Below are 27,383 nucleotides of genomic sequence, written 5' to 3'. Positions count from 1 at the left end.
AAGTCTGGATCTGTGAAAACTGGTATAGATTAAAAAGTCCCCCTTTCAACGTATTTACACATGGTAACGACTTCGTAATGCAATGTGGAGGATGCTAGGGGTAGGAGACAGAGAACCTGGACTCTCGTGGACTCGGCCTCTTCCCCTGAGCTCCTGAGCACATCGCTTTGCCTGGTTTTCTTCAACTGCCAGATGGGGAGCTTAGATTATCTCCAAAACGCCCTTTCTGCTCTGACATTTCAGAGTGATTTTTGTCTCTGGATATCGGCTCTTGTAACGGGAGAGGAAGTAGGAAATTCACAGGTCAGTTCACACTGCAAAGTGATTTGAATAGATCAATAAGGAGGGGCTGGATGAATAATATTTATGAGTACCATGACCTTGAACTGAAACAAATGAAAAGAGATTGAAAAAAATTGGTGATTAAGTTTCTGCCTAAGGTCACTTCCAACAGGGCTACTAAGTTTTAGACATGTAGGAAAGGCTCTTTCCTGCACCCACTCTTGTTGAGCTTAACATGTTTCTCCAATGAAGCTTCCATTTGAGAATTACCCTTCATAGTGCATCCCCAGCCCCCTGTACCTGGCGCATCATAGGTGTTCAGCGAAGCTTTGTCGAAATTAATTGTTATTTAATATAGAACTAGAAGATCAGGAAGAGATTTGTTTTTCTAATCAGTATTAAGTTTAGAAAGTCACGTGTGCGGGCTGTGGCGTTTTAGACCATCTGGGTTCATAACCCAGCTGTACTCCTTAGTAGCTGGGTGGTTTTAGGCAAGTTATTTCCATAACTGTGCCTCAGTTTCCTCTTCTTTAAGGGGATTTATAAGTATACCTACCTCATAGGGCCATTGTGAGCATTCAGTGAGACAGTCCAAGCATTGTATTTGGTATTATACTTAGCAGAGATTTAGGGTTCTATTAATATTAGCTAATGTCATTATTAAGGAGGTGCAGCATTTCTCCAGACATTCTAGTAGAAGTTTTTCTTTTCTTTTCATAAGGGACAACGTAGAACCCCAAAGGTAAACTGTATAGTTCTAGTGCTTGATTTTTATCATTTAACATCTTTTCTGACCCACTTCCATACTCCCAAATAATGATGCCTCTCAGATGAGAGAAGTTGCTGTATTTTTGCATGATATGTCTTTTTGTTTGAACTACATTATACTTTGGCGTGTTGTGAAGTCTGCTCATTGAGTATCGTAGAGTTTAAAGCCAAGGTGAAGGTCTGAGGTAAATGGCACACGACTACGTCCTTCCCCACAGTGTCTGCCTCAAGACTCCTGCCTGCTTGAAACACACCAAAGGCTGTGAAATTAATGATGTGCCTGATGCAATGCACTTCTCTCACCCAGCTGGAAAGTTAAGACATTGTTACTTATCCCTGAGAAGGACTGTTGTGTATGCAAGCATTTTGTTCATTTGTTCTTTCATGAGTAATTGCATGGAGTCACGAAAAACACCTACTCAACTTACAGCTTGGCAGAAACAGTAGCTTATGTTTTCTGGAGACAAAATTAGAAGCAGGCTCCCTGGACCCCATCTTTAAGTCAAAATAAAATGTCTAGGGAACCACTGTGCCTCCCAGTAACCATGGTCCCTGTGGAGTAATATTGTTTAGGTCGAGATGTCCCAGAGTAAGAGGACAGGGAGAAGGGAAAGAGGGGAAGGAAAGTGTGTACTGGGATAATTTGTTTTCATAGAGATGAAGAGGCAAACGGTTTTTCTTTCTCACTTTGTCCTTTCTATGTAGAGAAAAAGTTTACAGTACCCTAATCTTCCTCCTGCAATTATCAGAAGAGAAAAACTGAGTACACGTTGTTGAGAGGAGGAGTTACAGCTTAAACTGTATTTTATTTATGATATTGAAGATTACATCTTTTCTGGGGAGCTTAAGTCTTAGCAAAACTAAACCACTGAAAAAGTATCTTTATTTTTTCCATTTTCACAGAAAAATGAATACTTGTTCTTTCCTTCCCTATAAAATATGATCATTCAGTTGGCAAGCGTTTAGTAAACAACAACTATGCATAAGGTCTAAAAGGAAAACAGAATAATAAGACCCTGTCCTTTGCTCCAGAACTGGAAATCTAACAGCGGAGATACTTATCCAAATAATTATACCGGAGGGAAAGAGAGGTACTCAGTGCTGTGGGAACATGGAGAATGGAGAGTGTTTTTAAGTTGGAGAATTCGTGGAAGGTTTCATGGAGAGAGTAGCATTTGGACCATTGTGGGATTCCCCACTACCATGGAAAAGACAGACGGGAATTTTGACGGGTGGTGCTGAGGGACAGGAGGAGGGTGAACAACTTCAGGAAGCAGCATGAACAGAGATGAGCGGACTAGACGGTGCAGAGTGTCTGCCCTGGGCACACGGTGTGATGCGCCCAAGCACAGCACTGATGAGAACGGGGGTGAGGTCTGGGATCCCGAGTGGAAAATGACACTGAAAAAGTAAGGCAGACTGTCAGGGAGGGCCTTGAATGCCACGCAAAGACTTTTCAATTTATGATGTAGGTCAGTGCTTCCCCTGCTTTTCCACCAAAAATTGCCCTTAGTAGAAGAGGACAACAAAGTCAGCGTTTTCGGGGGAGGAGGGGAGGGATGAATAGGTAGAGCACGGCGGGTGTTTGGAGCAGTGAAACCATCCTGTGTGCTACTGTGATGGTGGATACTTGACATTACGCATTTGTCAAAACCATAGAATGAACAACACAAAGAATGGATTCTACTGTAAACTGTGCGTTTTAGTTCATCATAATGTATCACTGTTGGTTCATCAGTTTTGTCAACAAGCATACCACACTAATACAAGTGTTCATAATAGGGGAAATGCACGTTAATAATGGGGAAACTGTGTGTTTCAGGGTTTGCGGGGGAGGGAGAAAGGGAAAAGGGTATATGAGAACTTTGTAGTTTCTGCTCAATTTTTTTTTTTTTTTTGGGGGGTACGCGGGCCTCTTCACTGTTGTGGCCTCTCCCGCTGCGGAGCACAGGCTCCAGACGCGCAGGCCCAGTGCCCATGGCCCACACGCCTAGCCGCTCCGTGGCATGGGGGATCTTCCCGGACCAGGGCACGAACCCGTGTCCCCTGAATCGGCAGGCGGACGCCCAACCACTGCGCCACCAGGGAAGCCCTCTGCTCAATTTTTAAGTAAACCTAAAGCTGCTTTTTAAAATAGTCTATTCTTTTTTAAAAATAGCGTTCTTTTAGCCATGAAATGTACTACAAGTATAAAGTTTTTTTAGGAGTTTCATAGTATATCTTTAAAATCACGTGAATTTTTTGCTCTGTTTATTTACACATAAATAACTATTTTATCATTAAAATTTTCCCTGAGACTTTTCAATAAAATAAATGACCCCTAGGGATATGATTCCTGTGTTGAGAAGCCTGACATTGGTTGGCAGGCAGTCCCTGAAGTCATATGTTAAAAGTGAAACAAAAATAAGCTAGTAAAATGATGAGCAGACAATTTTTCTTGCAACCCAGACGTTTTTTGCATCCTTATTTTCATTTCCCAGTATTCATACAGAAGCATATACACCAGCTTTAACTCAGTCCACCTTTACTTTGTCTACAGAAGAACTTTGCAGTAGGCATGATGAGAAATAGTTGACGAACCTACTTTTGTGGATATTGCAGTTGAGACGAGAGAGGTGTATTTTGATAGGAAAGTAATATATACTAAGAAAAATGGGTAATGAAATAGAAAATAAGCATGCCGAGGAGATGGGCAAAGTGAATGGGGTGACGTGGGTTAGGTAGGTTTAGCTGAAATTTGTTCAATGGCTGCCCCTGTCATTAGGAGCACACACTTTTTTCTGGATGTCATTGAGACCCCGTATGACCTTTAAGCTATCACCAGTGTAGTGTTTGTACTGTAACACAGATAACTTCAAGTTGTTTGGGTACTTATTCATGTAGATATTCAGACATGTGAACCCAAACCGTGCCTGATGCGTCCTCTTGGAGCCGCTGAAGCACATTCACAGCCCTAGTCTCCTTATTTGTGTTTTCAAGGCGCTTTGTTTTTCTTATGAAGACCACAGCTGGAATCTTTAACCTCTTGCAAGAGTCAGCCTTTGAGAGCTACATTCTTTAGCTCTCTGCTTGCTGGGAAAAGACAAGAGACCCATTCCCAGATACGCTTAGGAAAGCCATCCCGCTCTGAAGAGAGCAGGGCTGTTTCTAGGACATGGATGTGGGTATGCCGTACACGTGACACTATCAGAGGGTCCTCAACTGTGACGTCCAGGTAAGGGGTGACTTCCCTACATTAGTTCAACAGCCTGGACGGCACTAAGAAGGCGGCTGTGTTCTCTGCTCTCCTCATGATCACCTAGGTGACGTCACTTGACCCAAGACTCTTTCTGTTCCCTTTCTGTGGATCTTTGCAGGATGGCACTGTCCTCCAGGACTAACGTCATAGCTATTCTTTTCTCCATTTCAGAAATTACCATGGTGGACACAGAGATGCCGTTTTGGCCCACCAACTTCGGGATCAGCTCCGTGGACCTTTCTGTGATGGACGACCACTCCCACTCCTTTGACATCAAGCCCTTCACCACCGTTGATTTCTCCAGCATTTCCGCTCCACACTATGAAGACATTCCGTTCCCAAGAGCTGACCCAATGGTTGCGGATTATAAGTATGACCTGAAACTCCAAGAGTACCAAAGTATGCGGTTTATTTCACTTTTCAGACTACTGAGACTAGAATTGGACTAATATCGCATTCACACTGGGGTAAATGCTCCAGAGACTAAAGCCTATAGTGAAGCCATTTACCATTCATTTATTCACCCATTGATCCATGAAATAGTGGGCATTTATAATGGACCAAAAAGGAAGGTAGTGTGTGAACACCCCAGATCATCTTTCTCTGCCCCACCCCCACCCCACCCCCGCCTTCCTGCCTGCTTCCCTTCTTTCTTTCTTTTCTTCTTTCCTTCTCAGGGACATTTTCCAGCCTGATTACCTTGCCAGGTGCATCTCAGGCTAAGAGTCCATCCCCCCCACACTTTGAATTCTTTTTTCCACTTGTAAGTAGATAAGGAACATTTTGTCACTTTTTATAACTTATCTCTAAATCACTGTTGCATCTTTACTAATTCTGCAGTTTGAACAGCTTCCAGTGAAACCTATTTTTCAGCACAAATTTAAATGTTGACGTCGTAGGCTATTGATAAATCCCCACGCCATTAACGCAGTTCACATCAAGCCATCAGACGCGAGAAAAACTAAAGCCATCAGACGCGAGAAAAACTTTTCAAGATCAAATTTCTATGATGCTCTTTCCTTGATTTTTATCTCTTTGCTGATATGCTGTTTTTCCAGAGCCACCACCATGTAACTGCAGCCATTACTTGACAATAAGTAAGAACTTCCTGTAGTTCTAGTTTTTTTTTTTTTTAAGATAAATGATATACTTGGTTATATTTATATGTGTGGCTTTCAGTTGGAGCCTGATATGAAAATTTAACAGGCCTGATCCTGACCAACGGAAAGATAGTGCTTGCTTTCCATAAGGCCTCTCTCTATCAGAGATCATTTTACAAACCATCTTTTCTGACTCAACATTGATGGGAACCTGCTCTCTTATTTTTCATGTACCTTCAAGCTGGGCTTACCATACCTTTTCATGGCAATGTTCCTTCTGTTTCCTTTTCAAGAGTGGTTTTAAAACACTTCTAAAATGCAACATTTAAATTCAAATGTATAATTTAATATTGTCACGAATGCCAAATACAGCACATTATGTAGCAAAGTAACCATAATGATCTGAAATACCATATGTTGCCTGTTAGAGCTTTAGTGTTCCGAGGTATTGGACGGTCATAGAACCACAAAGTTAAAAGTTAACCACAGAGTTAACCCCATTTTTTTTCACAGGTGGGGCTCAGAGGTGTTGCGACTTGCCTGTGATGACAAAGCCTACTTTTTCCTGTGTATTTTTCACGTTCCATAGTGCATCTAACTTAAATAATAAAATAATGGCAGCAAGGTGTACTATAGTGACTTCCCTGTTGCTTGTCGGGCATTGTTTTTCACGTGATAATTACCTGCTCGTGTTTTTCTCTACACAGGTGCAATCAAAGTGGAGCCTGCATCCCCACCTTACTATTCTGAAAAGACTCAGCTGTACAATAAGCCTCACGAAGAGCCTTCCAACTCCCTCATGGCAATTGAATGCCGTGTCTGCGGGGATAAAGCTTCAGGGTTCCACTACGGAGTTCATGCTTGTGAAGGATGCAAGGTAAAAAAAACATTTTTTCTTTTTTGAAATAATTTGCTGAAAATGTACCTATTATTTCATTTCCTGTTGCAAACAGATGGCAAAGAACTGAGATAACATTGTGAAGCTTTTAAATATTTTTGGCAAAACCCATTCTTCAAATGATATAATACTTGAAAACCTAAGAAAATTGTTCAAAGCAAGGCTACTTTGCCTCACTTCCCTTTTTCCAAATTGGTCCTGTGCAGCACCATCTAATTTGAACCTTGCATTTTGCAGATTTAAAAAAAAAAAAAAAAAAAAAAAAAAGTCACTTGTTCAAGGTATCATGGAAAGACAGTGATGAGCTGACCCAGACCGGTACCCGGATTTCCTGAATATTCTATATTGTTTTTCACTATACCATGGAATATTCTGTGTATGTAGGACCCGATAGATAGATAGATAGATAGGTAGGTAGGTAGGTAGGTAGGTAGATAGGTAGGTAGATAGATAGATAGATAGATAGATAGATGGATAGATAGATAATCTTCATTTGAGCCTTAGAACGGTCCTATAAAGTCAAACTTATGTATGGCCACTTTACAGGTGTAGAAATCATGAATCAGTGAGACTTGCCCATGGTCATCCATCAGTAAGTGGCAGAGCCAGGACCAGAACGTATATCTTATGACTCCTAAACCAGTGCTCTGTGCTTTCTTGTTCCAGCATCAGTTTGAGCTATGTGTTAGGAGCAGGCAAAGCGATGTAACTGTTTTGGAAAGGAGGTACTCTTTCTCCTCACCTCTTTTCTTTGTGAAAAAGGGTATTTTGGAAAGTTCATTTAGTAATATTCTGCCCAATTATTAAGAAAATGTTAATCTCATATTTTATTTTATTTTTTTAATTTAATTAATTAATTAATTTGGCTGCGTTGTGTCTTCGTTGCTGTGCGTGGGCTTTTTTTAGTTGTGGTGAGCGGGGGCTGCTCTTCGTTGCATTGCGTGGGCTTCTCACTGCGGTGGCTTCTCTTGTTGCGGAGCACAGGGCTCTAGGCGTGCAGGCTTCAGTAGTTGTGGCATGCAAACTCAGTAATTGTGGCTCATGGGCTCTAGAGCGCAGGCTCCGTCGTTGTGGCGCACGGGCTTAGCTGCTCCGCGGCATGTGGGATCTTCCTGGACCAGGGCTCGAACCTGTGTCCTCTGCATTGGCAGGCGGATTCTTAACCACTGCGCCACCAGGGAAGTCCCTCTACTCATATTTTAAAATGTAGTTCGTATTTTAAAAGAATTAATTCTAATAGGCTCAATGAATAAAATAGTAATCGAATAGTACTTATTATATACTCCAGGGCTCAGAATAAATTGTTCATAAATACTTACCTTATAAAATAATGCTGCTTATAAAAGGTAAGATCAGATTCAATCGTCAGTTGGGCTTTTTTGTTCAGAATAATGATATATGACAGCAGTTAGGTAGGTGTTAGAATATCTGGGTTCCTAACGACCATGGGCCAAAAAAGGAAGTTAATATTTATTGAATTTCTACTATGCGCCAGATATTGTGCAAGATACTTTTGCATATTATCATTTTTAAACCATATTCTGTCTAAGTTTTCAGTTCTATAAAATGATGGTGTTGAATTAGATGATCTCTAAAACCTCTTCAGTCCAATAGTTTATTACTCCAAAGGCAATTTAATAAAGTGAAAGAGACAAGCTAGTGGTCACCTGGCCACTTGCCCAAGGTCCCTAACCAATCACATGAGCACTTCAGCCTTCAGACACCTCGTGTGTAAAACAGCTTGGTTAGATTAGCTCCCCGAGGGCTTCTTATTCATCTCTAAGTTCTAAAATTCCAAAATGACTCCTTGAAATACTACTGGCAAGAGATGGCTTTCGTTTAAAACACGAAAACCCATTCATTCTGTGATTGAAACCAAACTAAAATATCTGTGATCTTATATGAAATCATTATCTTCCCAAGGAGTAGTAAGAACATGTCATTTTATTGAGTTAGATTTATATAATTTTGAGGAAATAGTGGCTAAATTCTGAGAAATACCCAAAGAAATCATTTACTTTTGGTCATGTTGGTAATTTATGCTGATAAATAAAAGTATGGTTGGCTAAGTTTCCACAATAAATTATTATTTTTATGGGCTGGTAAAACACTTAGAAAACTAGAAGGCTTAAGCAAATAGTTTCACTGTGATTCTGTTCATCAGATATTTGTAGAGAGGTGGTTTTTTTTCTTTGTGAAATTTTTTTTTAAATTTTATTTTATTTTTTTATACAGTAGGTTCTTATTAGTCATCAGTTTTATACACATCAGTGTATACATGTCAATCCCAATCGCCCAATTCATCACACCACCAACAACAACCCCCGGGGCTTCCCCCCTTAATGTCCATACGTTTGTTCTCTACATCTGTGTCTCAACTTCTGCCCTGCAAACGGGTTCATCTGTACCATTTTTCTAGGTTCCACCTACATGCGTTAATATACGATATTTGTTTTTCTCTTTCTGACTTACTTCACTCTGTATGACAGTCTCTCTAGATCCATCCACGTCTCAACAAATGACCCAATTTCGTTCCTTTTTATGGCTGAGTAATATTCCACTGTATATATGTACCACATCTTCTTTATCCGTTCATCTGTCGATGGGCATTTAGGTTGCTTCCATGTCCTGGCTGTTGTAAATAGTGCTGCAATGAACATTGGGGTGCATGTGTCTTTCTGAATTATGGTTTTCTCTGGGTATATGCCCAGTAGTGGGATTGCTGGGTCATATGGCAATTCTATTTGTAGATTTTTAAGGAACCTCCATACTGTTCTCCATAGTGGCTGTATCAATTTACATTCCCACCAGCAGTGCAAGAGGGTTCCCTTTTCTCCACACCCTCTCCAGCATTTGTTGTTTGTAGATTTTCTGATGATGCCCATTCTAACTGGTGTGAGGTGATAGCTCATTGTAGTTTTGATTTGCATTTCTCTAATAATTAGTGATGTTGAGAAGCTTTTCATGTTCTTCTTGGCCATCTGTATATCTTCTTTGGAGAAATGTCTATTTAGGTCTTCTGCCCATTTTTGGATTGGATTGTTTGTTTCTTTAATATTGAGCTGCATGAGCTGTTTATATATTTGGGAGATTAATCCTTTGTCTGTTGATTCGTTTGCAAATATTTTCTCCCATTCTGAGGGTTGTCTTTTCGTCTTGTTTATGGTTTCCTTTGCTGTGCAAAAGCTTTTAAGTTTCATTAGGTCCCATTTGTTTATTTTTGGTTTTATTTCCATTACTCTATGAGGTGGATCAAAAAAGATCTTGCTGTGATTTATGTCAAAGAGTGTTCTTCCTATGTTTTCCTCTAAGAGTTTTATAGTGTCCGGTCTTACATTTAGGTCTTGAATTCATTTTGAGTTTCTTTTTGTGTATGGTGTTAGGGAGTGTTCTGATTTCATTCTTTTACATGTAGCTATCCAGTTTTCCCAGCACCCCTTATTGAAGAGACTGTCTTTTCTCCATTGTATATCCTTGCCTCCTTTGTCATAGATTAGTTGACCATAGGTGCGTGGGTTTATCTCTGGGCTATCTTGTTCCATTGATCTATGTTTCTGCTTTTGTGCCAGTACCATATTGTCTTGATTACTGTAGCGTTGTAGTATAGTCTGAAGTCAGGGAGTCTCATTCTTCCAGCTGTGTTTTTTTCCCTCAAGACTACTTTGGCTAGTTGGGGTCTTTTGTGTCTCCATACAAATTCTAAGATTTTTTGTTCTAGTTCTGTAAAAAAAATGCCATTGGTAATTTGATAGGGATTGCAATGAATCTGTAGATTGCTTTGGGTAGTATAGTCATTTTCACAATTTGACTCTTCCAGTCCAATAACATGGTATATCTCTGAATCTGTTTGTATCATCTTTAATTTCTTTCATCAGTGTCTTACAGTTTTCTGCATACAGGTCGTTTGTCTCCCTAGGTATTTTATTCTTTTTGTTGCAATGGTAAATGGGAGTGTTTCCTTAATTTCTCTTTCAGATTTTTTATCATTAGTGTATAGGAATGCAAGAGATTTCTGTGTATTAATTTTGTATCCTGCAACTTTACCAAATTCATTGATTAGCTCTACTAGTTTTCTGGTGGCATTTTTAGGATTCTCTATATATAGTATCATGTCATCTGCAAACAGTGACAGTTTTACTTCTTCTTTTCCAATTTGTGTTCCTTTTATTTCTTTTTCTTCTCTGATTGCCATGGCTAGGACTTCCAAAACTATGTTGAATAATAGTGGTGAGAGTGGACATCCTTGTCTTGTTCCTGATCTTAGAGGAAATGCTTTCAGTTTCTCACCATTGAGAATGATGTTTGCTGTGGGTTTGTCATATATGGCCTTCATTATGTTGAGGTAGGTTCCCTCTCTGCCCACTTTCTGGAGAGTTTTTATCATAACTCTCCAGAGTTATGGAGCAGGCAGGAATGGGTGTTGAATTTTGTCAAAAGCTTTTTGTGCATCTATTGAGATGATCATATGGTTTTTCTCCTTCAGTGTTAATATGGTGTATCACATTGACTGATTTGCATATATTGAAAAATCCTTGCATCCTTGGGATAAATCCCACTTGATCATGGTGTATGATCCTTTTAATGTGTTGTTGGATTCTGTTTGCTAGTATTTTGTTGAGGATTTTTGCATCTATGTTCATGAGTGATATTGGTCTGTAATTTTCTTTTTTTGTAGTATCTTTGTCTGATTTTGGTATCAGCGTGATGGTGGCCTCATAGAATGAGTTTGGGAGTGTTCCTTCCTCTGCAATTTTTTGGAAGAGTTTGAGAAGGATGGGCATTAGTTCTTCTCTAAATGTTTGGTAGAATTCACCTGTGAAACCATCTGGTCCTAGACTTTTTTTGTTGGAAGATTTTTAATCACGGTTTCAATTTTCATTACTTGTGATTTGTCTCTTCATATTTTCTATTTCTTCCTGGTTCAGTCTTGGAAGGTTATACCTTTCTAAGAATTTGTCCATTTCTTCCAGGTTGTCCATTTTATTGGCATGGAGTTGCTTGTAGTAGTCTATTAGGATGCTTTGTATTTCTGCGGTGTCTGTTGTAACTTCTTTTTCACATCTAATTTTAATGATTTGAGTCCTCTCCCTCTTTTTCTTGATGAGTCTGGCTAATGGTTTATCAATTTTGCTTATCTTCTCAAAGAACCAGCTTTTAGTTTTATTGATCTTTGCTATTGTTTTCTTTGTTTCTATTTCATTTGTTTCTGCTCTGATCTTTATGATTTCTTTCCTTCTGCTAACTTTGGGTTCTGTTTGTTCTTCTTTCTCTGGTTCCTTCAGGTGTAAGGTTAGATTGTTTATTTGAGATTTTTCTTGTTTCTTGAGGTAGGCTTGTATAGCTATGAACTTCCCTCTTAGAACTGCCCTTGCTGCATCCCACAGGTTTCAGATCGTCGTGTTTTCATTGTCATTTGTCTCTAGGTATTTTTTGATTTCCTCTTTGATTTCTTCAGCGATCTCTTGGTTATTTAGTAACGTATTGTTTAGCCTCCATGTGTTTGTGTTTTTTACATTTTTTTCCCTGTAATTCATTTCTAATCTCATAGCGTTGTGGTCAGAAAAGATGCTTGATATGATTTCAATTTTCTTAAATTTACTGAGGCTTGATTTGTGACCCAAGATGTGATCTATCCTGGAGAATGTTTCGTGCACACTTGAGAGGTGTAATCTGCTGTTTTTGGATGGAATGTCCTATAAATATCAATTACATCTATCTGGTCTATTGTGTCATTTAAAGCTTCTGTTTCCTTATTTATTTTCATTTTGGATGATCCGTCCATTGGTGTAAGTGAGGTGTTAAAGTCCCCCACTATTGTGTTACTGTCGATTTCCTCTTTTATAGCTGTTAGCAGTTGCCTTATGTATTGAGGTGCTCCTATATTATAATTGTTATATCTTTTTCTTGGATTGATCCCTTGGTCATTAGGTAGTGTCCTTCCTTGTCTCTTGTAACATTCTTTATTTTCAAGTCTATTTTATCTGATATGAGTATTTCTGCTCCAGCTTTCTTTTGATTTCCATTTGCATGGAATACGTTTTTCCATCCCTTCACTTTCAGCCTGTATGTATCCCTAGGTCTGAAGTGGGTCTCTTGTTTTTGTATCCATTCAGCAAGCCTGTGTCTTTTGGTTGGAGCATTTAATCCATTCACGTTTAAGGTAATTATTGATATGTATGTTCCTATGACCATTTTCTTAATTGTTTTGGGTTTGTTTTTGTAGGTCCTTTTCTTCTCTTGTGTTTCCCACTTAGAGAAGTTCCTTTAGCATTTGTTGTAGAGCTGGTTTGGTGGTGCTGAATTCTCTTAGCTTTTGCTTCTCTGTAAAGCTTTTGATTTCTCCATCGAATCTGAATGCGATCCTTGCCGGGTAGAGTAATCTTGATTGTAGGTTCTTTCCTTTCATCACTTTACGTTTTTCTTGCCACTCCCTTCTGGCTTGTAGCATTTCTGCTGAGAAATCAGCTGTTAACCTTATGGGAGTTCCCTTGTATTTTATTTGTCGTTTTTCCCTTGCTGCTTTCAATAATTTTTCTTTGTCTTTAATTTTTGCCAATTTTATTACTATGTGTCTCGGCATGTTTCTCCTTGGGTTTATCCTGTATGGGACTCTGCGCTTCCTGGACTTGGGTGGCTATTTCCTTTCCCATGTTAGGGAAGTTTTCGACTATAATCTCTTCACATATTTTCTCTGGTCCTTTCTCTCTCTCTTCTCCTTCTGGGACCCCTATAATGCGAATGTTGTTTCGTTTAATGTTGTCCCAGAGGTCTCTTAGGCTATCTTCATTTCTTTTCATTCTTTTTTCTTTATTCTGTTCCACAGCAGTGAATTCCACAATTCTGTCTTCCAGGTCACTTATCCGTTCTTCTGCCTCAGTTATTCTGCTATTGATTCCTTCTAGTGTATTTTTCATTTCAGTTATTGTATTGTTCATCTCTGTTTGTTTGTTCTTTAATTCTTCTAGGTCTTTGTTAAACATTTCCTGCATCTTCTCGATCTTTGCCTCCATTCTTTTTCTGAGGTCCTGGATCATCTTCACTATCATTATTCTGAATTCTTTTTCTGGAAGGTTGCCTATCTCCACTTCACTTAGCTGCTTTTCTGGGGTTTTATCTTGTTCCTTCATCTGGTACATAGCCCTCTGCCTTTTCATCTTGTCTATCTTTCTGTGAATGTGGGTTTTGTTCCACAGGCTGCAGGATTGTTGTTCTTCTTGCTTCTGCCTGTAGAGAGTTTTAACATTTCTGAGAACAGCTAAAAACTGAAAGACAAATATTGTAAGTAGCTAAGTTCTGAGGGCATAAAAACTTAGAAGATAAAAGAAAGCAAAGAAGAAAAGTAGCAAAAAGAAAACAGGGAGGAGAAAACCCAAGTGCCCTCGAGTTACAAACAGAAATGTTCTAAGGCAAAAATGGAGAATGAACACTTAAGACCTGACGAATCTAGGGGAGTCCTTCACATACCAGATATAAACAAATAAAGAAAAACAGTAGAAAAAAATTAACAGTATAGTATAGTAACCTGCAGTAACTTGGAAACCATCCAAAATATGGATTACAGACTTCCTAGACTAAAATGCAAGGAAGGTTATGCTATCCTTGGAAGGGAAAATAGACATCTGGTCATTTTAAAGATAAGAACAAGAAAAACGTTAGAGGAATAATGTAATTTGGCTTCTTCAAGTATATAAGTCATCAGTTCTCAAATTGTGATCTGGGAATGGGGTCCCTAAGACCCTTTCAAGACACCCATGAGGTTGACGATATTTTCATAATAATAATAAGTTGTTATTTACCTTTTTCATTCTCTCAGGACTGTAAGTGGAGTGTTCCAGAAACTACATGACATGGAATGTTAGCATAGTTCTGATGCCTGATGGAATGTGGCTTGTGTGTTCTTGTGCATAGTAATTTCTCAGGTTTTATTTCTAGTCTGATCAATGCTAATAGGTATAGCCCACCTAAACAAAAGCTTTGGAAACCTCAACAATTTGTACAAGAGTAAAGGGGTGTGGGCTTTCCTGGTGGCGCAGTGGTTGAGAGTCCGCCTGCTGATGCAGGGGACACGGGTTCGTGCCCCGGTCCGGGAGGATCCCCCATGCCGCGGAGCGGCTGGGCCCGTGAGCCATGGCCGCTGAGCCTGCGCTTCTGGAGCCTGTGCTCCGCAACAGGAGAGGCCACAGCAGTGAGAGGCCCCCGTACCGCAAAAAAAAAAAAAAAAAAAAATAGAGTAAAGGGATATGGAGACCAAAAAGTTTGAGAACCACTGTTACAAGGAATGAAGCTGAAGACATACTGACTCATTCTTTGCTACTGTGGAGTTAAACAAAATTGCTGCCACACTCTGAATGCAGCTAAATTAGACCAGTGGCTGTCAGTAATCAAAGATATCACCTCAGTTCATCAACAATACTCAGTGAAAATGAAATTCACACACGTGTTAGACTCACCTGTATGTATTTTCTGAAAGGTGGTTTGGCAATTTAACATTTGTCATTTCAGTAGAATGTGGGCTATACCCATAATTAAAATACAGTTGACCACAAACCTGAAAACTAATTTATGGATTGCAAAAAATAGTTATAATCCTTAAGATAACTGTCAGTAGGTCTTTTTAAACAGCTTTACAGTGCCAGTGGAACAGGTTTATGTTGGTGATCCTGGCCAAAATTCAGATAGGAATAAAAAGATTGGGTTTGGATTACAGGGAAACAGTGATGGAGTATTTGGTTGTTAACATTACAGATTTAGGCAATGTATAACCTGTAGCTACTGAAAGACTAATAAGTTCTACAGCTTTCACAGCTGGCATTTATTGCTTACAATTTGGACACTTATTTTTTTCTCTATTTTATGCCTTTAGTGAAAGATCATTTTAGAACCATAGACTTAGCTAAAGGCATAAGGAAGCACAATCTACCACACAATAGAGTATAATCTGGTTTTGTTTTTTTGTTTTTTGGGGTTTTTTTGCAGTACGCGGGCCTCTCACTGCTGTGACCTCTCCTGCTGCGGAGCACAGGCTCCGGACACGCAGGCTCAGCGGCCATGGCTCACGGGCCCAGCCGCTCCGCGACATGTGGGATCCTCCCGGACCGGGGCACGAACCCATGTCCCCCACATCGGCAGGCGGACTCTCAACCACTGCGCCACTGGGGAAGCCCTGTTTTTGTATTTCTATGTATTTTTTGTATCCTACCTCAGAAAGAGTTTTTAGTATATTCCCATGTGCCAGTGGCAGCTCGTTGATTCAGCCCCTATGGGCCATACCATTTCATGATAAAGCTGAATGCAGGTCCAACACAGGGCGTTTAATCTCATTGTAAACTTAACAATACCGCTCTTAGGTCTCATTGCACCTGAAGTTTTGTTACTTGTAAAACAATGAAGGATAGGTTGGAGTAGTTTTTTTTAAAGCAGAAAAAACAAAAAACAGGCATTACGTTCTCACAAGCAAATATGAAGACTTTATAATAAAAATATACACAAAACCATTTTCTGAAATGGTGACTGGTGCATCTCCATCACACCAGTTCACAGACTTCATGATAATCAGAACTGTGAGCTGTTGGAATTGCACATCACTTTATGGACGCTGACACAATAAAAAAGAGTGTTGTTAGAGAGTGTTTCTTTATTGGCAATATGAAGAAACTTTTGAGAAGCCTGCTTCATTCTTCAAGTCAAGAAATAATTTTACAGAAGAAACACTGAGAGCCTCGTATCTTCCTCTCTAGATTTCTTGAAAGAGTCAAATTGCAAGAAAATGGTTGGTTATCATGAACTTAGTCTTAAAAGAAAAGTAAAAGTAAATTCCAAGATTGTGCTGGAGTCTGTGTATATTTAGTTCAAGATTTTAGGTGCATAGTCAGTGTGTAAATGATATACAGAATGATTATCCTTCAACATTGGAATCATTATAAAAAGAGTGTGATACACTTTGAAAGACATCATAGGAGTCAAAACAAAAAATTACATTATAAGGGTTAAGCTTAAAAAACATAGTTCTCTTATTAAAAAGCCTTCCTCTCCAACCATGCCAGATAGGTGAGTACTGTGGGACCTGTCAGCTAGCCAAGCAGCATTTTCAACCACTAATATTAGGTTTTAACAGTGAACATCAGAGAAGCAGTCAAGGATATCATAAAAAATATATGGTCACAATGGCAAAAATCAAAACAAAATTTCTCACCTGTATTTATCAGTGACAACAGTTCTGTACTTTAGCCTTGTGTGAATCATTGGGGGGGAAATGGCTTTTAAATATTTAAACCTTCTTATAACCCTTTGAGAATTAAAGAGGCTTAACTTTCCAGCATACCCTACACAGGACATACCGTTTGAGATATTAGTGATCTCACAAGAGGTAGGGAAAACTCTCCAAAACGTTAATAGCAAAACAAACAAACAAAACATCCTAGGTCTTGAGATGTAGCTGCAGGCATACTTGGAGGGGCAGGGCAGAGTTTCCTCACGATAGATGCCCATAGGAATACTGAAGTGCAGCATTGCCCTACAGGTAGATGCCTATGTCAGTATTCTGAGCTGTCAGTGAGGTGCAGCTGAGTCTGGGGCTTCTGAGTTGAGCCACAATTCTCAAGAGAGTCTGAAATAGTCATAAGCCAGTGTCACTCCTGGTTTTCAACAGAAGGATCTTTAAATTCTCTTTGGAGGAAAGAATTCCCAATTTAGACCCTGTAGGATTCTCACAGTTTAAGGTCAAGAAATGAGTTCAAAATAAAATGTCAGCGAACACTTAAGTAGGCAATCAACTTGATGACATTCACCAGAAGTGAACAAATAAACAAAAAAACAGACTTAGGCCTCTCCACCCCTACCCAAGGAAAGCAGATATTGGAATTGCCTGATACAGAATGTACAACAGCTGTGTATGAATTGTTCAAAGATAGAGGGCAGAATCATAGCAATGAATGAGCAATAATAGACTACCTGACCAACAGCTCTGAAAACAGGTGAAACTTCTAAAAGTGAAAAATGCAATCATTGAAATAAAAATTCAATACAAGGGTTAAATAACATACTAGAAACAGGAGAAGAAAGGATTATTGAACTGAAAGATATATGCAAAGAAATTACTAAGAATGAGACCAACAGTGTCTTAAAGAATATGTCCTACCCAGAATCTGCTAGAATTTGAAGCCTCTTTTAGTTCTTTAAGTATTCATAGGATCTTTGAATATTAAAAATATGTCTTCTTTAGTGATGAATAGTAACGTACAGAACTCTTCTTACTGATGAACTTTGGTGAGAAAAGTTTGCTTTTACTTACTTCTGCCGTTGTCATTATATACTTTTTGTCATCTTATTTGGCTGTTCTGATGTTTACCTTCGTGATGAACATTAATGAGTAATTAATGCTAAGAAGATGAAAAATATAAAAGAGAAGTTGGGAAATATTGAAGGATTGAAAAGAAATCCTAACATTTAACTAATTGGAGCACCAGAGCTGATGAACAAGTGAAACCATGATGCAGAAACCATGTGCAAGAAGACAAATGAAAGAAATCCATGGCTAGACGCACTGCAGTAAAACTGCAGAATATGAAAAACAAAGAGAATATATAAATGCAACCAAAGTCAATTGACAACAGACATCTCAACAGAAACAATGGAAGCACAGGGACAGTGGAATTCAGAGTGTTAAGAGGAAAAACTGAACACCCTGTGATCTTTCAAGAATGAAAGCAAAATGAAAAGGTTTACAAGTTAAAAAAAAGAAAAGACTGAAATAGTAAACTTCAAGGATCGTAAGTCATAGAGAGGGGAATATATTTGCAATACCTGTATATAGTATGATACTACTTAATAAAGCCCGCAAACTAGCATACCTAAGCAACGTATTATTTAGTTTTATAGATTGTGTGATAAAACTATATTTTCTTAAAGGTCAAGGAAACGATAAACTCAAAATTGGGGATAATGATTATATTGTCAAGAGGCCACAGAGGCAGGAGTTAGATAAGGGAAGAACTCATAAGTGCAAGCAAGTGGCTGGTTATGATTTTAAATCTTGGGTTGAACAATGGGCTCATGTATGATAATTATCTTATTATATTTTATAGTTACATGTATTTCCTACATGTTTGTAACTATTACCTCTAATAAGATAGCAACAAAAACTGAAAGGAAAGGAGTGTGCTAGTGGCCTTGTAATATCTCAGTCATAGTTTAGAATCACAAAATATCAGAGATGGCCTAGAAAGGAAGTTAAATGACACACATATTTACTCAACGTATTTTAACGTAGCACTGTTGGTGGCGTTTGGGTTACATCTAGGGGCATAAGAGACCATCCCTTCTCCCAGGGAGCTCACAATTTTAGTTGGGCAGTAGGGGAAGAGCAGAAAATAAACATAAATATAATAAGTAAATTATATGGTATGTTAGGAAGTCATAAAGGCTATTGGGAAAAAAGAAGAACAGAGTAAAGGAGAACAAGAACTGCCAAGGAGAGTTGGGGACAGGGACAGGCCACAGTATGAAATAAGGTAGATAAGCCTCGCTGAGAAGTCGAGGTGTTAGCACAACTTGAATGCAGTGAGGGAAACAGGCAATTGTGTATTTAGAGCAAGAGCTTTTCTTCATGAGAGAAAGCAGTTGAGAGTGACTTCAAGGTTGGAGTTGTATCAGCTCAGATAGAGAGAGCTGCAGTGAAATAAGCTTGCAGGGTATGATTAGGACTTCACAGTTGGACCTGCTGGGTTAGAGATGGTTTTAGATTTCCAAGTGAAGATGTCAAGTAAGCAGCTGAACATACTTGTCTAGAGTTCAAGGTAGAAATCTGGAGAAAGTCCAAATGCATGTCAGTGGTAGAGTCAGTCCTAATTCATTGCTTTTTGTGTCAAACAGGGCCAGATACATTTGAAAGAATTAAGAAGTGAGTTTCATGAAGATGAGCACAATAGAAATGAGTAGGAATATTCTGAACAATAACAAAAAAAATGGAGTAAGAAAATGTTTCTCATTAGAATTTTTTTTCTGATCTTTCAAAAATATGTAAATGTAATAGAATTCAGTTAGCCTCAAATGGACATCCTTGCTATTTTGAGATAGCTGTCAATTTTCTGAGGATTTATGTATTACTTCTCATGTTATTTTCTGTTATCTCTTCTTGTTTGTAGGCTACAACGATTATGGAGCACTCTTTCAAATGCATAAATAAATGAAACCAATTCTGTAGGAAATTATGCAACATAGAGAATTCCAAAAAATTATCCACATGTGGATTTTTATTGGCCCTGCTCATGTTTTAGAATGAAATGACTATAACTTTGCCAAACTGCTTAGCACAATTATAAGGCTGGGGCATGCTGTTGGAATGATTTACAGAGAGACTGAACTGATTACATGGTGTTTTATTTGCATTACATTAAAGCCAGAGCACTTCTTAGAGCTTGCTGAAATCCAGATGTAGAGCCAAGATGCATTCAATGACATCAGTGGGTTGTGGTCACTGTCTAAGAGCTAAAAAAAGGATACTGGAGATCCTCTGGTTCTTTATATTATAGCAGAGAAAACTGAGAGAGATTAAGTGATTTATCTAAAGTCACCAGTGACAGAATGTGTCAAGAACCTACCTTAGCCTCTGATACCCAGGCTAGTGTACCTTTAGCCATTGTCACAAACACTCAGAATTTGCTTCCTTTTTTTCCATATCCCTTTGCAGGGTTTCTTCCGGAGGACAATCAGATTGAAGCTTATTTATGATAGGTGTGATCTTAACTGTCGGATCCACAAAAAAAGTAGAAATAAATGTCAGTACTGTCGTTTTCAGAAGTGCCTTGCTGTGGGGATGTCTCATAATGGTAAGTGAACCCTGAGTGCCACATACTTTACTATTCTCATTATGGCTGCCAGATCAGTAGACGTGAGGGCCGTTGCTGAAAACGTGTACAGTTTTTCCACCGATTGCCAGATTTCAGAATACTGCATGCTGCTAAAACGTTTCTCAATTAGGTCAGAATTTTTCAGCTTTAAATGTGAATCCTTCTCTCTTACAGTTGAGCATCTGCCATGATGGGAGTAAAGACTGGGAAATCTGGGAGATAATGGATATAACTGTAGTATTCTGAAACAAATGTAATGATAGTTGCGGTTAATTTTCTGTGTTGCTTTAATAGTATTAAAAACAGATTATACTTTACTTATATATATCAGTAGTTTCTACTTTATTTTTTTAAAATTTTGGGGGGTAGAGTTGATTTACAAATTTGTGTTAGTTTCAGGTAGACAGCAAAGTGAATCAGTTATACATGTACATATATCCACTCTTTTTTTTTTTTTTTTTTTTTAGATTCTTTTCCCATTTAGGCCATTACAGAGTATTGAGTAGAGTTCCCTGTGCTATACAGCAGGTTCTTATTAGTTATCTATTTTATATATAGTAGTTTCTACTTTTAATGTAGGAAAATTCTGATTTCTGGATACGGAACTTAAGTGGTGTATCAGAATTTAGATATGTGTCCTTTTTTCTCTTTACTATGCAAAAATGAGTAGAACACTATCCTTGACTTTATGCAGCATACAATTTGTGGATTAAGCAAATATTTTAAAGTTCCACAAAGCTTCAGTATCCATAGTAACATAAGAGAGTAACACTTTCTACTTTTTAAACCTGTGTCTAAAGTCAGGCTTATGATTTGGAATGTCGACGAGGGAAGGACTGTAGGAGACCCATGTTTTCATGAACTGTAGCACTAACTCAGTAACATCATGGAAGACAGCGCTGTTTGAAGAAACAGTTCTTAATTTGGCTCTCATTGGTTGACTGGCTCACAAAAAATAATTTTGATGTAATTTGGTAGTATTATATTTGTCAAGAATTAATCAGTTCTTTCCAAAATAATTATGGGTTCAAGAGATATAAAATGCCAAAGTAATCAAATTAAATCCAAAGTCTCATGTCATCACATACCCTGTTTTTTTTTTTTTCTTTTCTTTTACCTTTTCCTCTCTCAAAACTAATCTGGTAAGAAGATATAATATTTGAAGTCAGTCTTCATCTATAAGGACTCCAAAGCATCTGTGAAAATTAAATTTTTGTTCCATCGTGCAGATGTTTGGTTTTTATAGCAGAAATCAAGATATTTGGGAATCACTAATTGAACTGATCTTCTACCCTTTAAAAATAGTTTAAAAAATTATATTTGTATCATAATATGGGGTCATTTCCTCTAAAGGTAAGAATATATTTTGAATAGATCCATCAGCTATACTAGACAGGATGGAAATTTGGTCCAACTTTCCTCAACAGTTGATTATATCTGCTGTGTATACAACTGCAGTCATTAATTGCAAGATAATTTGCTGGTCTAATTCCATCAGTTTCCTCTTTATTTCAGACTTCATAAAACATAAGCGTTTTTACCAATTTTCAATTCAAGGGTTATATTTTAGGTGATGCAATCAAGTTGCAATAAACTTTTTTTTTTTTTTTTTTTTGGGCTGCGTTGGGTCTTCGTTGCTGCACGCAGGCTTTCTCTAGTTGTGGCAAGCAGGGGCTACTCTTTGTTGTGGTGCACGGACTTCTCATTGCAGTAGCTTCTCCCGTTGCAGAGCACGGGCTCTAGGCACGCGGTTTCAATAGTTGTGGCATGCGGGCTCAGTAGTTGTGGCTCACGGGTTCTAGAGCACAGGCTCAGTAGTTGTGGCACACGGGCTTAGTTGCTCCACAGCATGTGGGATTTTCCTGGACCAGGGCTCAAACCCATGTCCCTCGCATTGGCAGGAAGATTCTTAAGCACTGTGCCACCAGGGAAGCCCGCAATAAACTTATTTTATCTTTATGAAGAAATCCTTGACTTTAAGGTCATTATTACTAAGACTGCCTAGGAAAGGAGACCAGTTTTGCTTTTAATGCTATTTATTTTTTTGTCCTTTAAAAATTGTCACTTTTCATATTGAAGAAAAATATATTTCCTAGTGCTTGCACACATTCACATAAAATATATCTCCTATTTCTTATTATTTATAAGCAAATAATATTTAAAGTCCAACCTATATAGTATTGATGGTATAATTTTATCTTTCCAGAAAAGTCAAAGAAAGCATCATGAACTTGATAATAAGGTCATCTTTTGACTTGTTATGACAATTAGCTTACTCTATTCAGATAGAGGAGCAGTCTTGGTAGAGTGTTTGGTTAGTTCATGCACAGGCAAAAAGAAAGAAAGAAAGGTCGGGGGCGGGGGGGGAGAGAGAGAGAGAGAGAGGGAGAGAGAGGGAGGGAGGAAGGGAGGGAGGGAGGGAGAGAGAGAGAGAGAGAAAGAAAGAAAGAAAGATAGAAAGAAAGAAAGAAAGAAAAAGAAATTAAATGTCATGGCATCAAACACATGCAGTTCAGCATTTACAGGATTGCAAACATGACTAAGAAAATCCCTTTTCATGGGTTTTGATGGGAACGGGTTGCACAGAAAAGAAAACATCCATTTGATCTATACACATGAAGGGGACCTCAGCAAGTAGGTTTTGATTAGTTTTGTCTATTATCCTGATGAAGGAAACATTTCCAGATACAAAGTTTTCTAGGATATTGTAGTAACTACTTAAAATTCCTTGCTCTGGCCATTGTGAGGCCAACAGTAATGAGGTTTCCGTTCTTATAGAAAGTCTTTTTCTTAGTAGTTTGTGTGAATGGACCTCAATGTAATAACTGACCAACTTATCAAAAGAGGTTTCTAGGGTTATACCCAGATCAGCTCCTTTTTTTTTCTTTTAATACTTTTTTTGGTATTTTCTTTTTTAAAATTTATTTTTATTTTATTTTATATTAATATTTTATATAAATATTTATTTTATTTTTGACTGTATTGGGTGTTCCGTTGCTGTGCTCGGGCTTTCTCTAGTTGCGGCGAGCAGGGGCTACTCTTCATTGCCGTGCACGGACTTCTCATTGCAGTGGCCTCTCTTGTTGCAGAGCACGGGCTCTAGGAGCGCAGGCTCAGTAGTTGTGGCACACGGGCTTCAGTAGTTGTGGCTCGCAGGCTCTAGGAGCGCGGGCTTCAGTAGTTGTCACGCACGAGCTTAGCTGCCCCGCGGCATGTGGGGTCTTCCCAGTCCTGGACTCGAACCTGTGTCCCCTGCATTGGCAGGTGGGTTCTTAACCACTGTGCCACAAGGGAAGCCCCCAAGATCAGCTCCTTGCTATTCACAGTACACACGAGAAGAAATAAACATCCCCCAAAGTGCATTCTCTCCATTCTGTGTTACTTTTCCTTCTGCTCTTTGGTCTCTCTGTTCAGTCCCTTCAGTGCATTTAGCTTCCCGGTTAGCCATCGGCTCCCACCTTTGAAGGAGACTTTGAAGTCACCTTCAAGGATCTCTAGGGACTCTGGGAACTATTGTTGGAAAATCACTAAAATCAATGATTGCGGGCTTCCCTGGTGGCACAGTGGTTAAGAACCCGCCTGCCAATGATGCAGGCGACACAGGTTCGAGCCCTGGTCCGGGAAGATCCCATATGCCGCAGAGCAGCGAATCCCGTGCACCACAACTACTGAGCCTGCGCTCTAGAGCCTACGAGCCACAGCTACTGAGCCTGTGTGCCACAACTACTGAAGCCCATGCACCTAGAGCCCTTGCTCCACAACAAGAGAAGCCACCGCAATGAGAAGCCTACGCACCACAACGAAGAGCAGCCCCCACTCGCCACAACTAGAGAAAGCCCGGGCACAGCAGCAAAGACCCAGTACAACCAAAAATAAAAAGTAATAAATTAATTTTTAAAAAATCAGTGATTGCTACGTCCTTTCAGCTTTGAAAATTCTATGATTCTATGTAAATCAAACAACCTACCTCACTTTTCAACCAGCTAGTCCATGTCTTACAGACAGTGCCACAGTCTTCCAAATATCTAGATATCTGTCATTTACCTGAATTTAAAAGTTTCCACCTATATGTTTTTCATATGCCTGAATCAGGTCTCCCATATGTTCTGATCAGTTCCTCAGCAATTTAAGTCAGTATGTTTGATGATCTCATAACGATGTAACCCCAGAGTACAAATCCAGGGCAGTCTGGGGTAGGGAAAGTATAAATGGTATATTTGATTAGTGGTTCATGGTATATGGTTCCATCTTCAGGTGGAACTTTCATTTTGACTGTGACATGTAGTCTAAACATCGTAGAAGGACATGATTTCAGAATTCTTCTATTTGGATACATAGTTGTTTCTCAAATATCCAGCATTAGGTAGAAGAAGCACCCAGGTGTTGGATTGATACGTTTTGGGAAGAAAGTTTTTGTTTTTCTATAATGATCAAGATAAACGAAGTTCCACTTATTTTGGTATTTAACAATCCATCATTTCTAGACCATCCTGCTGACGGCTCCGAAGTCTTCCTGCATTGTCCCGAACACAGTCAGCTCAATGCCCTGTCTAGACACCACCTATAGAGGAAAGCTCTAAGCGAAAGTAAAGCAGAAATAAAGAACCAAATTCCTCAGTGATCATTGTATCAGCTACTACTTGTTTTACACTTTGAAATAGTGATGCTGATATCTGTAGAATCTTAATAAAAATACTCTTGTATATTAATGTTGCTTCTTCAGTCAAATGGATACTCATACACATTTTTATAGTTTTTCAAAGTACAATTTGTGTTTTGAAGTCCTGCTGTCAAGATCCCTGACATTAATCATATTTTTTAAATGTGTCCTCTTTATTTTTAATAGGATAATTTAGTCATTAAGATTTTTTTTTTTTTTTTTTTTTTTTTTTTTTTTTGCGTTATGTGGGCCTCTTCACTGTTGTGGCCTCTCCCGTTGCGGAGCACAGGCTCCGGATGCGCAGGCTCAGCAGCCATGGCTCACGGGCCTAGCCGCTCCACAGCATGTGGGATCTTCCCGGACCGGGGCACGAACCCACGTCCCCTGCGTCGGCAGGCGGACTCTCAACCACTGCACCACCAGGGAAGCCCAGTCTTTAAGAATTTTGACTAGAGAATATCTAATATTCAAGAGCTGCTTTTTGTATGAACTAAATAATAAAATAATAAGTTTAGGCTGTGCATTTTTTTAAAAATCTGAAGTAAAGAAGAGTTGACTTATATTACTTATGAGTCATTCAGCTAGGTTTCCCCATACCATTCAGTTTGGACAAAAATAATAATTTTTATAAATATAAAAAGTTAGTGAAACCTTAGCTTTACTGATTAGGATATCCTATTATATAAATGATGGATTTTTTTCTTTTATTGAAAAAAAAGCGACAACTTTCAAAATAATTTTTTAGCAGCTTCATAAAATGCTAGCAAAATGGTTTCACAGATTTTTGTGGCATTTAGCATTTATAAGGTAGTCCTCTCCTTCCTTGTAAACAGAAGCACTATGTATGTTGCAAAAAAAGAAAAGCCTGAATGGCAAATAAATTTAAACTGCAACATGTTACCTTTCAGAAAATATAACAAAGTAAAAAGTCCTAAAGGAGCTGTGGTACTTATACCTGCAGGGTATTCATTACCGCCCATAATCTAGCCTTCACCTCCTTTTCCCTCTGCTGCCCTTTCCACACATTTCAGACAAACTGCGTACTTTGCTGTTCCTGCAGAGTGCCCTGTGGTAGAATGCCTCTGGGGCTCTGAGTATTGTGTCCTTCTGTCCCCTGTCAAAATCCTCTGTGGTGCTGAAGGCCCAGTTCAAAAGCCTTCTTTTCCATCCGACTTCTAATTCCCCATTCTTCCTCTTCTGTGTGTTTCTTACCTTTCCTGTAGCACCACATTCTTATAAAGCGAGGGAGTGATCAGACCTATATTACCAAAAACCAAACTGCTGACAGCTCAAAAGGAGAAGTTAGAGAGGGAAAAATCGGGGAGAACCATCAGGAGACCAGTGCAATACTGTGATCTAAAACATTGGGAACGGTGAGAAGAAATGGCATTGAGAGAAATCTCTCAGCAGTGACCAATGAATACAAGTGTCCGAGGAGAGAGGGGTTGTCAGAGATTATTTGAGGTGTCTAGGTTGGGTGATAGAGTGAATTAATCAAGAAAGGAACACAGTAAGAGGAGACAGTTTGGAGGGGAAAATGAAAAGTTTGATTTTATGTTGCATTTGAGGTATTTGTGGAATATCCAGCATCCATGTGCAAAGGAACACAGTGAGAAGTGAAAAATAGGGGTCCAAATCTCAGGGAAGAGAGGGCAGGAGTCATTAGCACGTTTTCTGAGTTAGAGAGAAGATCAAACTAGGAATAGCAGAATATAAGTGAAGGAGGAGGCACTGTCAAAGACGTCTGGAATATAGCAGGCAGAAAGACAGGAGAGCCAGAAAAGCACAAACCAGTGTGAGAAAAATTTGAAATAAGAGGGTGGAGAAGGTCAACAGTATTAACGGCTGGGAGGAAGCTGGGAAGCTGAAGCAGAATGAGCACTTAGAAGAGGCCCCTAGATCTGACTGTGAGGAAAGCTTTGGATCCCTTTTTTTTTTTTTTTTTTTGCGGCTCCGGACGCGCAGGCTCAGTGGCCATGGCTTATGGGCCCAGCCATTCCGCGGCATGTGGGATCTTCCTGGACCAGGGCGCGAACCTGTGTCCCCTGCATCGCAGGCCAACTCCCAACCACTGCGCCACCAGAAAAGCCCCTGGATCCTTTTAAGAGCAAAGTTTTGGTGAATTTAAATGAGGAAAACTAGATTGCAGTGGGTTGGGAAGTAAATAGTAAGACAGAAAGGGGAAGACGACTCTTTCAGTAAGTCCAGTGGTGGAGGAAAGAGCATGAGGGGGAGATCATGCCAGGGTCGGAAGCTTAAACTCGGCTTAGGTGGAAAGGAAGGAGCTCGTAAAGAGCGGTACATGAGGGAGAGAATAATCCGTGTATATTTAGGCTCTTTTATATCTGGGATCTCCTAGACGCGTCCCTTTCATCCTTGCATCTCCCAGTCCAGTCTGTCAAGCCAGTGTCTTCCATCAAACAGGTGTTCAGTGAATGAATTAAATGTTGTCAAGTAAAACTTCAGGGTCAGGAGATGAAGCTGTCGTGTCTTGCTCATCTCGACCTTGGAAAGAAACCTAGGCAAGTGTTTAAATATTCTTTACACATAGTTTGAAAAATGTTACTCCAACTTAAAAATTACTTAATAA

General features: G+C 39.1%; 1 protein-coding gene across 11 annotated transcripts in view; it reads left to right on the top strand.

Annotated features, from left to right (window-relative positions):
* LOC101272154 (peroxisome proliferator-activated receptor gamma) overlaps window positions 1-27,383 on the top strand; it is a 221,340-nt gene that overhangs the window by 74,110 nt on the left and 119,847 nt on the right. For 10 of the 11 annotated variants that reach the window (XR_007479746.1, XR_007479747.1, XR_007479748.1 and 7 more), the window contains 3 exons: window positions 4,460-4,687; window positions 6,096-6,265; window positions 19,974-20,112. Coding sequence is in view for 6 of the 11 variants with exons in the window: in XM_033414109.2 (XP_033270000.1) it covers window positions 4,468-4,687; window positions 6,096-6,265; window positions 19,974-20,112 (529 nt within the window). In the remaining 5 variants the exon portion in view is untranslated. Of the gene's footprint in view, window positions 1-4,459; window positions 4,688-6,095; window positions 6,266-19,973; window positions 20,113-27,383 lie in introns of those variants that run through there. The other variant, XM_033414117.1, reaches the window with a different exon arrangement.

The sequence above is a fragment of the Orcinus orca genome, chromosome 10 (genome assembly GCF_937001465.1).
Source record: "Orcinus orca chromosome 10, mOrcOrc1.1, whole genome shotgun sequence".
Taxonomy (NCBI): Eukaryota; Metazoa; Chordata; class Mammalia; order Artiodactyla; family Delphinidae; genus Orcinus; species Orcinus orca.
Note: the sequence above shows the minus strand (reverse complement) of the source record. Positions and strands in the feature narration are given on the sequence as shown.